General features: G+C 30.3%; 2 protein-coding genes across 2 annotated transcripts; both read right to left on the bottom strand.

The window, feature by feature from the left end:
* Positions 1-1,568: 1,568 nt before the first annotated feature.
* Positions 1,569-3,611, bottom strand: LOC116779055 (odorant receptor 46a-like). Its single transcript, XM_032673203.2, has 5 exons — positions 2,804-3,611; positions 2,618-2,717; positions 2,440-2,541; positions 1,893-2,048; positions 1,569-1,733 (listed from the first exon to the last, which is right to left on the bottom strand). The coding sequence occupies exons 1-5, from the start codon at positions 3,565-3,567 to the stop codon at positions 1,671-1,673; spliced, it is 1,185 nt and encodes a 394-aa protein (XP_032529094.2). The 5' UTR covers positions 3,568-3,611; the 3' UTR covers positions 1,569-1,670.
* Positions 3,612-7,385: 3,774 nt separating this feature from the next.
* LOC133320818 (odorant receptor Or2-like) lies at positions 7,386-9,208 on the bottom strand. The gene is made up of 5 exons (XM_061529581.1): positions 8,817-9,208; positions 8,352-8,451; positions 8,177-8,278; positions 7,522-7,677; positions 7,386-7,454 (listed from the first exon to the last, which is right to left on the bottom strand). The coding sequence occupies exons 1-5, from the start codon at positions 9,206-9,208 to the stop codon at positions 7,386-7,388; spliced, it is 819 nt and encodes a 272-aa protein (XP_061385565.1).
* Between the last annotated feature and the right edge of the window lie 5,263 nt (positions 9,209-14,471).

Genomic DNA, 14,471 nt, shown 5'->3' on the forward strand with positions numbered 1-14,471 from the left:
TCCCCGGTATCCTGGCTTTACTTTTCACAATTATTACAGTTGTAGTTATTTGTATTGTCATCGATATGTTGTATTGCATGTTGTAACCGATGTACACCGACGAACCCACTGAATCATTAAATGATTGTTTTTACAAAAGAAAGAAAAATCATTTTATGTTATTGTAAATTCAAATTATCATAGTAAGGATAACAATCTGGGTGTCTAATTATAGCTATCCACTATCATTAATAAAACATAGATACCTAGACAGCGTAAAGTGTCTCTAAAAGATTCCTTACCTAAATTTATATTGTAAAACGTAATGCGTCTAGGTTGTAATTTAATTTGCTCGGCTTTAAAGCAAAGACGTGTTTTCATACAGAACGAAGATCCCTGGGAGTTATTTAACTAATTTTACATGCGGCCCAAGTTTTAACCTCACTATCTCTCTATGTTACCGCTGGAAGTACTACTTTCCGGATATCTTTTTATATAAAGTATAAATACCGTCTGTTTTATTATTTCGGCCTTACCTCTCATTCATATATCATCATACATATGGTCATCACCATGGCTTATTCATATAAAGATTTCATTCGAATTAAATTAAAGTATAATTCTAAGTCAGTAAATATTAACAGACTTAATAAAATGTCTAGATTTTATTTCTAGCAATAGTCTTAGAAGTTCTTTTCGCTAACGCAATAAATAATGCTTGGCAATAAAAGCCGAAATGGGAACAGTTTCGCAAAGAATAGTAGCAACAACGAGCATATTATTCAGTGTCACCAACGGGACGTGTTGTAATATATGCTTTAATAAAAAGGTCTCAGTTCCCACTAGTACGTACATCGCAGGAAAGTATCAGAACCTTGAATTTATTGGTGATGGTTACAGGTGCAGCTGTAAATCATTTTTAGGTAAAAATACATCGAACGCTTTTAATTTATGTAAATCTCCATTATTTATAGCCCATTTCGTTCAAATAAAATGGGCTAATTTGTTAATTTTTTTTTATAAAAAATATTAAATGTATATAAGTTCACGATAATTGTTTATTCTCTTTATCTTGCTATAAATATTTATGTGTAAAAATTGTATATATTTTTATATTGAAGAACACATCGTCCCGATCTTAGAACCAGTTTACATTGAAGAGATAATTTTCTGTTGAGTCCCACTAACTGTATATACTACTGTACCAACAAATATTTTTTTCTATTTTCATTTAAACTTCACTTAATTTGTGTACACTGAACTTTTATTATTTATTAAGCAAAATATAGTTTCATGGGATATTGAATAAAAATAATGTTACATGACTTCATTGCATAACTTTCCATAAAAATTGTAATCCTCATCACCGTGAGACATCTTATTTATCTAGCCATGGACAAAATCATTGTTTCCTTTATTTTCTCTCAAATCGCCTAATTACTACCTCGGCCAACAGATGAACTGTAGGCCTCGCACCGAAGGGTCAATCACTAAACAAGTAGACTACATAATACATAAATACTATTTGACATTAAGATTCTATGACTATAAAAACATGAGTGACAATGTTTTATAAGTGAATCATGTGCTTTAAATATAATTATTTATTATAATTTTACCAGCTTTAAATTACTAAACGTTAAATATTTACTATACTAAGTTGCTGTTAGGGATATTAATTCCTCTTTACTTCACGTTCCATTTGATTGCACATTCGTAAGAAGAGTAAAGAAAGAATATGCCGCGTTCATGATCTGTAAAAAACAGCCCTTGAATTATTTCTGGTGCTGATGTATGAAAATTGTAATTTGACTTTTATAGTCGAAGTTTTAGGAAAGTGACTTTTAGCACTTTCTTCGTGAGGACCTTATCAAAACGCATACGAGGGGCATATTTATAGATTAAAAACTTACAGAAGTAAAAGTGACAAGAGAAAGCGGAAATATTTTCCCTCCTGTTATGGAATGAGGTCGCAGAGATCTTTCGACAAACAATCTCATGCTACTTTTAAACCTTCGTGATCTCGGAGTCCAATCACAACTATACACTGCGTGTGACAATTGACTACTCTGAAAATAATAGAAATTTCAAGTTAATTTTGATTAACCATGAAAATCTAAAGAACAATTTGCGCATGAGCTCATTCATACATTGGAATCAATAGTGTTCATTAATTCATTTAAATGAATTTCACTATTTTCAGTGGCCTCTTATCGAGATTTTGCATTTTTCTCTTTTTAAAATTTTAAAACTTATGTTATTTCAAGAACGAACTTTCAGCAACTTGGAACTTTTATTTGTACTAATTATTATAAGCTCCTTATTGTTATTAAATTTTTAAAGATTTAATATCTTTATATCTCATCAAAATATTATAAAATCATATTTAATATTTCTAAATGTGGTCTGTAATCGGAATTTATTAATGAATTTAAATGTTTTAAATAAACTCTCTTATACCTTGTCCATGATCCGAGCTCCAAAGAAACATGGCACAAATATTTGGATAATCATAATAAATAAATAGCTCCCTAAGAACAAGTAATATGGTAGGGGTGCTGGCTGCAAAAGGAACATTTTTTTATTATTCTATTTTTCATTTTCAACTTATTATTGAAATTGCTTAAAAAAAACTCACCTGAGTTAAACGGTATAAACAAACGCAAATTACAAACGAAGACATACTGAATTGTACGAAAAGAGTCACACTAAAGACTTCCTCCACTAGTAGGCAAAATCTAAAATTTAATGATTTCAAAAGTTCATAAGGTATTTCATAAAAGTTTTTATCTCACGATTGTTAAAAGGTCGAACGGTCACATACTTGCTTATATTATTATAATGCAGAATACAATCATTCAATTTTCTTATACAAATTTCATCAATGTCTCTGTTTACCATCCCATCAGCATCCCAGATATTGGTCGCAATATTTTTTAACTTTTCATCTAGAATATCGATTTGTGCGATCGCTAATATCAAGAGACCAATAAAAAACGAGTCTATATTAATATTATAAAGCATATTAAAATGAATGCCAACTGCCTGAAATAAGTAAATGTAATACAAATTCTCTCTTCTACGATCTTCAGACAAGAAAAAATAACCACTGACTGGGAATACCACTGGTACTGAATCAATTAGATGAAGAATTATAGGAGTAGAAACATGTGTGATGTTACTGGAATATGACAATATAGCAACTACTTTCCAGTACTTTTCGTTAAATTTCTTAGCAGCGTTTATAATTTGCATTTCTTTTTCATTTTTAGGTTGAAATTTGTCGCCATCCAGGAATCTTAATATATCTCTTATACTTTCTTTCCTAATGAAATATGTCAATACTTTAGACATTATTGAGAGGCAAGTAAAATATAACACCAAGTCTTCAATAATCACATTCAAGTCGCTTGGCAAAAAATACAAATTTATGGTAAGCAGACAGTTGTATAGAAATATAAACAGAAAGACAAATATTTTAGAGTAAAATTTGTACAATTTGAAATTGATTTCCAATGGATAGATTCCAAGGAACATCCAAAATTTCAGATTATTGTTGAAACAATCTGTCTGTTGAAGGAATTTCATTTTGTTTTATCTTCTTGCAAACAAAATTATTGTAGCACGCGTTGCGAACTGAATAGTCGTTTCCTCTTTTACTGTCGCCATTTCTTTATATAGTAAACCTTTAACACCCTTGCTTTGTTATTAGTCTTTTTTTAATTAAAAGACTAGTAAAAATTATACCTCGCCTCAGCGTCAAAGGAGGCCTCCAGTTATTTTTTATATTGAAATATTCACTAGATAACATCAGTTCAAAGGAATAAATTCTCAATAAACACTGCGTTTATAATAAAACGATGTAGGTCAACTACAGGTACCATACTTTATAAATGAGATGCAATTAGTAAAGGAAATGTCGCCGCACCAGCAAAATAATCCAAGAACCCTCACTAATTGCAATCCAACGATTCTTAGAAGGTCTTCTATTTACAAAAAATATATCTTGTAACTTATTTTGATTACAAAAAACTACTGAAGGACACCGACATATGCTTTTATCTTTGAAAATCTGCAATTTGGCACCTCGCAATCGGGCTTTATTACGGATGGACGCATAATATTTACTCTTGAAGTGAATGCATACGAACAGTAATAAATACAACGTGAAAATTTTCGTTTAAAAAACAAGAGATTTATATCCTTTTCGGAACAAAGGATTACAATTATTTGTGATCAAATATGCTATTTGATACAAAATTTAAAAGAGTGATTGATAAAACTGCTTACAAAAAAAGTCCGTGAAATAATTCGACGTGGTAAATATTTGAATCTTTTCAAGTAATTTGTGTTATTGTTTGTTTATTAAATGAGTTCTTTATTAACGATTAAAATTAAATGTGCCTAGAGTTCTGATTAGTCTTTTTTAACTCCTTGAAGAATTTTGACAAAAAAGTAAATAGTTTAAAATAGTATATATTATTTAGAAACAAGTCAATATATCCATGCATATATATACATTTATATTAATTTTTATCACTGTGAATAATTAAAAAAATTAACAAAAATATTCAGAACCCTATATTTTTTAAGACTGATGGATATTGAAGAAGCATGTGAGTAGAAGTTAACGCATATTATAAAAAAATTTAACACAATTTTTTCTCAAACTAACCGAAACCTACTTAAAATTATACCAATTCTAATAATAATTGCTATTTCACTAGGAGTATATAAAAATAAGATTTCTATTCGCATCCTACTAACATCAACATTTCGAACAATTCATCGATGTAAAATGTTAAGTGTAACATTGTGATATTGTGCTCCTAAAAATCAACCAACTAAGCTAGATGTTTGAGATTGTTGTTTTGTGTGGAGGGCGATGAGCCTCACACAAGTCCCACTTGATTCTGAGAGCGTACAACAAAGGAACACGCGTAGTGCCATATTTTCAGGTAGGTTCATTAGGTACTACCTAAACAATACTTTTATGCGCTAGAAATTCCGAGGCATACTACATTCCTTTATTTTTTTACAGAACCAGACTAAACAAGAGTCACAGAATGCATCCAATAATCTTTATTACAATCATAATATAAAATACCACTACAATTAATTAAGAACGTTTAATTTAACGAACTTTTAGCTGTGGTGAGTATTGAGTTCTGTTAAATTCTGAAACTTTTAATATCTATATCTATAATCATTTGATTTGCGTAAAATGCATAGATAATGGTGACAATGTTGCAAGATATTTTATAAAATGATCTTCGCTTCTGAATACTCTCGTACAATAATAATGGCACGTTGATTGCGAAACCTCTTATGTCATAAAGCCCCTTTGTGTCAGTTAACTCATTATTTGCTAATAATTAAATCTGGCACACTTGAATGGTTTGACATAATTTAAATGTAACTGTATTTAAATATTTGAATTTTGTAAGGGTAATTATGAAATATAAGCAAAAAATGTGTACCATAGAAAACATAATTATTAAATTTATTATTTGTTTTGTTCCATCTTTACAGAAGCGTTTTTTTTTGAAGTTTCAATTTCGTTTATGAATTGAACGGGGTTTAGTTCACGTATAAGCCTGACGTGTACTCAAGAAGATGGGCTTAAAAACGCCTGATAGAGGGTGATATAAACGGCTTTTGAAACTCTGCAAAAACTCTACCATGACGGAGTGCTACAAATTTGCAAGAAAATATATGGTTTCAAACTGGTAAAAAAGTGGACTTTGAAAACCAATTTGTATGTATATATACACATGAAGTGAACTGATTCATTACAGCGACCTTATTTAAGAATAACGTGAATGCTTATGCCGTCCCACACTCGTATTATAAATGAGGAAATTCTTCGATTACCTATTTATGCCTTGTTCATATGAATAAGAGAAAAATAAATTTATCTCACAACAATATTAACAGGTCAATGTAGTAATTAAAAGCTTAAATAAAATGTTAAAGTGCAAAATAGCAAACGATTATTTCATGTACTATTTTCTTAGAATTTGTTCCATAAGTGTAGGTCTAAATTTTTTAAAAGGTACTCAACTCACAAAGTGTCATTCAGTCCAAAGATTTCACGGAGTCCATAACAGGCTCATTAGCATTATTCAAGGGCACTACGCATTTTAAGTAAACAAACTTAAAAATAAACATGAAATGTGAGAAGAGAAATGAAAGTTTTTAAAAGGAAATTCTAGCATTTATTTAGAAATTCTTTAAAATTTTCATAGTCCATTGTTCTATAAAAAAAGAACATTACGAAAGCGTTGAGTTCCATCTTTCATCCTAATTTAAAAATATCTGTAACATGAACTTTACATGTATGTTTGTAAATATTGTCCTAAACTTTTTATTTAAAAATAAATACCTATTTCTTAGCTCCTTAGTTATTTGACATGTATGCTCATAAAATATACCTATATAACCGTAAGTGGAGTTAGAGGTTGTAAAATTAAAAACATCCGAAAATAATGATAAAAATACAATAGTCAAGTTTATGAATATCCGTTTTTATCCGCATTTATGGCGAGTCTGAACCTTTAATATTTCATATTGACTGTGTTGGTTTAGGTCAAATACTAACACTGAATTCCGTCTATTTATTCAAGATTTGTGTAAACATAAAATTTTCTATATCTTTTTCTCCGACATATAATAACTGAAAACAAATAATGTTTTAATTTTAATGGAAAAAGTTTCTTTTAAGGAAATTTATTTTATTGTATAAATATCTTCACAACGCTATTTGTTTCTACTGATATTCGTATAAGTTTTTTTTTTAAGCAAAAAAAAATTATATTACTGTACTTCAAGTGGCGGCTGTACTTTCCCCAACTAAAGACAGCAATCGGTCTGGCTAAAAAGTATTGTTGTTTTTTTAAAAGATAGTTATAACTATAGTTTAGCTGTTTGTCATGTTTTATGACATATCAGCAGTACTGTAAAATCTTACGAATATCTCATCAGTTGATTGTGTGTGAACATCATAAATGTATATTTTTTAGCTTTACTAAAATGTATTAGAAGCACAAAGCTTTTTAAACCGAAAAAAAAATTTACTCATCCCATTACGTGTTTAACATTTTTTTGGGTTAAATTATAACACAGTGATAATATAGCAGATTTAATCCATAAATATATAGACTATTATATCTATTTACTAAACAATAGGAATACATGAGCTACATTTATATATCGACACTATCCGTAGAATACTATAAATTAACTTGTCAAAACTATTGTATTACTTATAAATAAATAGTATATCATAATGACTATACAAATATATTTTTTTTGTTGTTAAAGAGTATAAGGGTTCAATTAATTAATTTATTATAATTTTTAGATCAATTCAACTATCCATACGTATACACTTATATAATTTGTTATTATGGAATATTACTTTCATTTTGCATATTTCTCACCAACGTCATAAATGAATAAGCAGTTTTCATGATCTGAAAAACCCAGTTAATACATAAATTTTGGTGACGAAAACTAAATACAACAACTGAATAAACTTACCGATGTAAAAGTTTCTAACGACAAAGGAAACAGTTTTAAGCCATCAATAACAACGGGTGTGTTGGTTCGTACCATAAAAATCTTAATACTCCTTTTAAATGACTCCGACCTCGCAAACCAATCGCTATTGTACGCTGCGAACACTAACTCTTGATTCTAAAACAATTCACACTACCTATGCAACTGAAAAGCGGTATTGTACCAAAGAAAATATGTCAACGTGTCAACGTGGCTAGACTTTTGGTAAGCACTAACTTCTTTCGATTTAACGACTGCCTCTGCACACTCAGCTTATATATGTGACATTGTTATTTGAATAATCTCGGAAAATATTTTATTCCGAAAATCAAATTCATTCTAATATAATAAAGGTCAAATGCGTGCTCTGTAGCTTTTATTTATTTTGCAGAATATACAGTTGTTTCAACTTTAATGTCAACATTAATAAAGTCAAATGAGAAACAACTGAAGAGAATTACTTGTATAACATAATAGTTGTTACTCCTCGTAACTATACAGAGCTATCCATTTTACTCTAATGTTAATAAACCTTTTGCCTAACATTTTATATACCTATATATTTTTAGTTTAGTATATTCAAAAAAGATATATATTTTTTGTATATTTTTAGATATTTTGTAATAATAGTACTTACCTGGTAAGTTATTAGAGTTCCTAAAAAAGACGGAGCAAATATTTGTATCACCATGCCAAATAGATATGCAAACACAAAAGCATATTGCTCCTTCGTCAGTGGCTGAAATAGAAAACGAATTAGTTATCTGACTGTATATATAAAAAAAAAGTATACCAGTAACGTCTCATTTTACAAGAAGTAATCCACAGCATACGAAGCAAATGACCAACGAAGACATTATATATTGGACGAACAGAGTAACATTAAAAATATCCTGAATCCCTTTGCAATATCTGAAAATTAAACAAGAATATTACATAGCATATTAAAAATTGTAACCTGAGGCTATTTATTTAGCAATTTTGATAAAAATTATATATATTTCCTTAGTGGAAATGGACCGATCATATGTCCAGACAATCGGATTATGATTGAAACAGAAACGTAAAAGAAGGGTCTCTCCAGCACGTTGCATTGACTATATGACAAAAGTAGCATTTAGCAGGTGAATGCGGTCTAGCCCACAATCGTTAAAGTTGGTGCAGCTTGAGCGAGTCCATTCAGCGGCAAATCACGATAGGCTGACTTTATGACAAATATTTTATAGAAAATATAAATTACCATTACATAAAAATCAATGTGAAAAATATGTAATTACTTTAAAATGTTGTCGTAGTGTTTCAGCATTTGTTTAAGTTTCATCATATTAATCCTTTCTATTTCATATTTGTTAAATTTTGAATCTCGTTCCGATTTAAAAGTGCTAAATTTATAATTCAGAATTTTCAATTGTGTTATTGCAAACGACAGAAATCCATTCACAAATGTGTGAATGGATATGTCGTACACCATCAACCCATAAATTCCAAAGGATTGATAGAAAAATATAAGCATGAAATAATCATTTTTAAAATCATCACTTAGAAAAAAGTAGTTGGATGTGGGCAGCTTTATTTCATATGAGCTAAACAAGTAACTGGCGGCTACAGGAACAATGCACTTAAAAATGAAAGCCAAATTTCCGTTACAGAACATCACATTCCAGTACATATTATAATAAGAAATATCCGTGTTTAAAATATTTCGACAAGCATTATCCTTGGGCTGAAAATCTTCGCAATCTAAAATTTCCAAGACTCGATAAATTTTTTGTTTCTTTACAACCACCATTATAACTTTTGATGTGGTGGCTACTAAGGTGAAAAAAAAAGTCACTTCTTCGATTAGTATTTCGATTTTGAGAGGCGTATAGAATAAATTTATTAAGAGCAAAATATCGTAAATTATTAATGTTAATAAAATGAACAAGTAGGAGCAAATTTTGTAGCATTTGTTATTATTATTTTCGGGCCAAATGCCTACATATTTCCAACACAGAAAAAATTTATTTAAACTGTGCAATTGCCGCGGCTCCTCCATGTTTGATTTTTAATTAAATAAAGTAGCAAGAAAGCGGTGGCCGCTGAATTTATACATTTATTTAATTCTTAAATAAATCAATAATTCATACTCGTACATTTAACATGCTATTACACGTTTTTTCTATTACAATGAGTATTCTATTATTTTTAAAAGGAAAATTATTATAAATGTCTTTATAGGTTCCGTTAAGGAAATCTTTGTCATAGAGTAGGTACTCTGAAATTTTAGATTTTCTTTTTTGAGTTATTGATTTTATGTAACTTTCAGAAGATAATATAAAACAGAAAAAATATGTGTGCATATAAAAGTGATTTAATATAAAACGAGCATCTTTGAGTTCCTCAACATCTCAATACCAATATCTATAAATGTAATAAAAATATGTTTTTTTGTATTTTAAAAGCATAAGCTATATATGATTTACAGCTTCAAATAAATTCCTATTCCTAGTTTCGATATTTATTTATTATTTCAGGTCCGTTGACATGTTATAATAATTTTACTATTCTGTTACTTACGTGCAACACTTTAAAAAACAAATAAACATCGCCGGGGTAACATCGTTGTATGATTAAAATATCATATTACGAGTGACGTTGCTGGCACCGCGGAACGAACACCAAGCCATGTGAACCAGAAGATTCCTAATACCACAGAAGTAATAGAATGGCATTGCTATCCTAACATCGGGGCAATCACGAAATCTTAGTTAGTTAAAAGTTTTAATATGTAATTCTTATTATAATATACATATAAGTAAGTTTCGTAGTTTTCCTGGAACCTCTGGTTGCCACCCTATACAACTATTTTATAAATATTAAAACAAAACAACGCCGATCTTCAAGTTCTATCATGGTTTAAACGTTACGTATCCATAATAAAATGATTATTGAACTCATTAATAAACAATGAATTCTTAATGCAATTTCAGTGATAAACAGACAACACATATCCCACTCTAAAAATTATTAGCCTATATATATATTATACACATTATTATTCATATGGATGCTCACATAAAATAATTCGGACGTAATTATTATTACTAACATAGTCATTTTCTGAATGTTAAAATTAACGCTTTATAATTTATGTACTATTATACACATCAATTTCAGAGCCATGAGCTCGTGTTTGCTGCATACAGCAACGAGTGGATACAGAGATTGGAGAAATTCAAACGAAGTCGGAAACTTTTTATGGGACGAGCTAACACTAGTATTGTTTTAACAGGATGGAGGGCTTTGCTATACTAACTAGCTATTGGTATATATAACTATCTCTTGAGACTTTCATATCTGTAATTAAAAGTAATATTTCTTAATGTTTTCTAGAATTTTCGTGCACCAAAAACAAAGTTTTCTTATAAAATAAAAATATCTGGAACGAATATAGAAGTTCACCGATCTATCATAATAGTTTTAAATAATACTATCTGTTTTTAAATTTCCATGAATAAGTCATTTAACATATATAACAAAGTACAATAGTGGGCGAGTGAACAAAGTGAAAAATTTTGAAATTTTTGCGTTTAGAAACAGCCATGATCGTCGACTGCCCTTATGACAATTGCGTTTGACCGCATTCGAAACTTCTTTACAAACTTCTTTTCTTTACTACATGAGAAAACTTTTAAAAATATTAAATAGATATAAGTGAGAATTATTTTTTTAATTATATATTAGGATAATTGCTTTGTAATAATTGAAATATATTTTTAATTGTTTACTTTAAGTTTATACAATTTGCCATAGTTTTAATGTCGGGTCTTAAGTTTTTAATACATTTTATTTCCGTATTTTTAATATGAAAATAAATGAGATAAAATAACATGATATTCTACAAATATCGTTGATAATATTTAAAATTCATAAATGTAAATTTTCTATTGAAATGAATACCTATTCATTCCCTTAAAAAAACCTTAAATTTTAGATACAACCTAACAGATTAATCCAATCATCTACGAGTATTACTAAAATATGTTATTATATACAAAATTTACACTTTCTCCTTACTTCATAATTGGGCTGAGTTCCCAACCAAGCTGGAACATAAATTTGTAAAACGTCGGCTACTATAAATTTCTTAGGTTGAGATCTAATTCAAAAGTTTTTTCACCGTATATAGGTATCAAAGTATTATAAGCGGCGTAGAGTTGAAAAGTGTAGTGGACCCACTGTGAACGCTGGTTTCCGTCGCAGCCAACGTTCGTTTTAGTTTCCCTGGTGTTCTTGCTTGTTAAATGTACACGGCATTGAGCACCGACATGTTTTTTTTTTTAACTGAAACACCGGTGACAGTAAGGGGCGGTAGCACATACAGTATTATGGATCAAATGGAAAGTCGGCGGATCGTAGGGAAAATCTACATAAAAATGTAGGGAAAGACGGTTATCTTCAATATCTTGCATCTCAAGAAGTGGCATGATCAAAATAACGCTGCGTTTGGTCTGAACTGAGGGTGGAGCGCGGGCTGGGCAAAACGTTACCGCATCCGCCCTCCTCCTTTGCGGTGAGGAGGAAATACGCTGGTTTTTTCTATGTAGACTGGGCTCTTTATTCTCAGGAGTCCCGCATAATACAGCTGACGTCCCCAAACTGCGTTCCACTTCGACACAGTAAGCAACCAAAGAGCTTTTTTCGTTGGTGGCGTGTTCCTAGACCTGGACAGTCTAGGTTTGGGTCCCCCACGGATCAAAGGGCGGCCAGCGCTGTACCTTTCGTCGGGTCTCCCGAGACCCAGTGAACACGTTCAAAACGTCAAAACGAATTTAAGCTGATGTAGGAAAGAAGTCATTGCACAAATCAACAAACCCGCGAAAAGGAAAAGGTGAGAAAAGGAAAAAGGGCAACCGGTTCTCGCACTCATCTGACGAAACGCAGCGATTAAAAACTACTTTACGCCGAACTTCTGTGATAGGGTGGTACTTCCCGGTCCAGCTAGCCCTAGCTATGTATCTAGTTATGGACTCAATTATTGTTGACTTTATTTTCTCTCAAATCGCCTTATTACTACCTCGGCCAACAGATGAACTGTTGCTATTGCCTCGAATCGAAGGGTCAATCACTAAACAAGTAGACTACATAATACATAAATACTATTTGACATTAAGATTCTATGACTATAAAAACATGAGTGACAATGTTTTATAAGTGAATCATGTGCTTTAAATATAAATATTTATTATTTATTATAATTTTTCCAGCTTTAAATTACTAAAACGTTAAATATTTAATATAATAGGTTGCTGTTAGGGATATTAATTCCTCTATACTTCACGAATTTGATTGCACTTTTGTAAGAAGAGTAAAGAAATATTTTTTTATTATTCTATAGTTCATTATACAACTTATTATTGAAATTGCTTTAAAAAAACTCATCAGATTTAAACGGTATAAACAAACGAAAATTACACACGAATATATAGGGAATTGTACGAATAGAGCCACACTAAAGACTTTCTCCACTAGTAGGCAAAACCTAAAATTAAATGATTTCAAAAGTTCATAAAGTATTTCTTAGAAGTTTTTATCTCACGATTGTTAAAAAGGTCCAACGGTCACATACTTGCTTATATTATTGTAATGTAGAATACAACCATTCAATTTTCTTACACATATGTCATCAATGTATCTGTTTATCATCCCGTCAGCGTCCGAGATATTGATCGCAATGTTTTTTAACTTTTCATCTAGAATATCGATTTGTGCGATCGCTAATATCAAGAGACCAATAAAAAACGAGTCTATATTAATATTAAAAAGCATATTAAAATGAATGCCAACTGCCTGAAATAAGTAAATGTAAAAATTCTCTCTTCTACGATCTTCAGACAAGAAAAGATAACCACTGACTGGGAATACCACTGGTACTGAAGCAATTAGATGAAGAATTATAGGAGTAGAAACATGTGTGATGTTACTGGAATATGACAATATAGCTACTACCTTCCAGTACTTTTCGTTAAATTTCTTAGCAGCGTTTATAATTTGCATTTCTTTTTCATTTTTAGGTTGAAATTTGTCGCCATCCAGGAATCTTAATATATCTCTTATACTTTCTTTCCTAATGAAATATGTCAATACTTTAGACATTATTGAGAGGCAAGTAAAATATAACACCAAGTCTTCAATAATCACATTCAACTCGCTTGGCAAAAAATACAAATTTATGGTAAGCAGACAGTTGTATAGACAAATAAAAAGAAAGACAAATATTTTAGAGTAAAATTTGTACAATTTGAAATGGATTTCCAATGGACAGATTCCAAGGAACATCCAAAATTTCAGATTATTGTTGAAACAATCTGTCTGTTGAAGGAATTTCATTTTGTTTTATGTTATTGCAAACAAAATTATTGTAGCACGCGTTGCGAACTGAATAGTCGTTTCCTCTTTTACTGTCGCCATTTCTTTATATAGTAAACCTTTAACACCCTTGCTTTGTTATTAGTCTTTTTTTAATTAAAAGACTAGTAAAAATTATACCTCGCCTCATCGTCAAAGGAGGCCTCCAGTTATTTTTTATATTGAAATATTCACTAGATAACATTAGTTCAAAGGAATAAATTCTCAATAAACACTGCGTTTATAATAAAACGATGTAGGTCAACTACAGGTACCATACTTTATAAATGAGATGCAATTAGTGAAGGAAATGTCGCCGCACCAGCAAAATAGTCCAAGAACTCTCACTAATTGCAATCCAACGTTTCTTAGAAGGTCTTATATTTACAAATAATATATCTTGTAACTTATTTTGATTACAAAAAAACTACTAAAGGACACCGACATATGCTTTTATCTTTGAAAATCTGCAATTTGGCACCTCGCAATCGGGCTTTATTACGGATGGACGCATAATATTTACTCTTGAAGTGAATGCATAC

Source organism: Danaus plexippus, chromosome 6, assembly GCF_018135715.1.
Source record: "Danaus plexippus chromosome 6, MEX_DaPlex, whole genome shotgun sequence".
Taxonomy (NCBI): Eukaryota; Metazoa; Arthropoda; class Insecta; order Lepidoptera; family Nymphalidae; genus Danaus; species Danaus plexippus.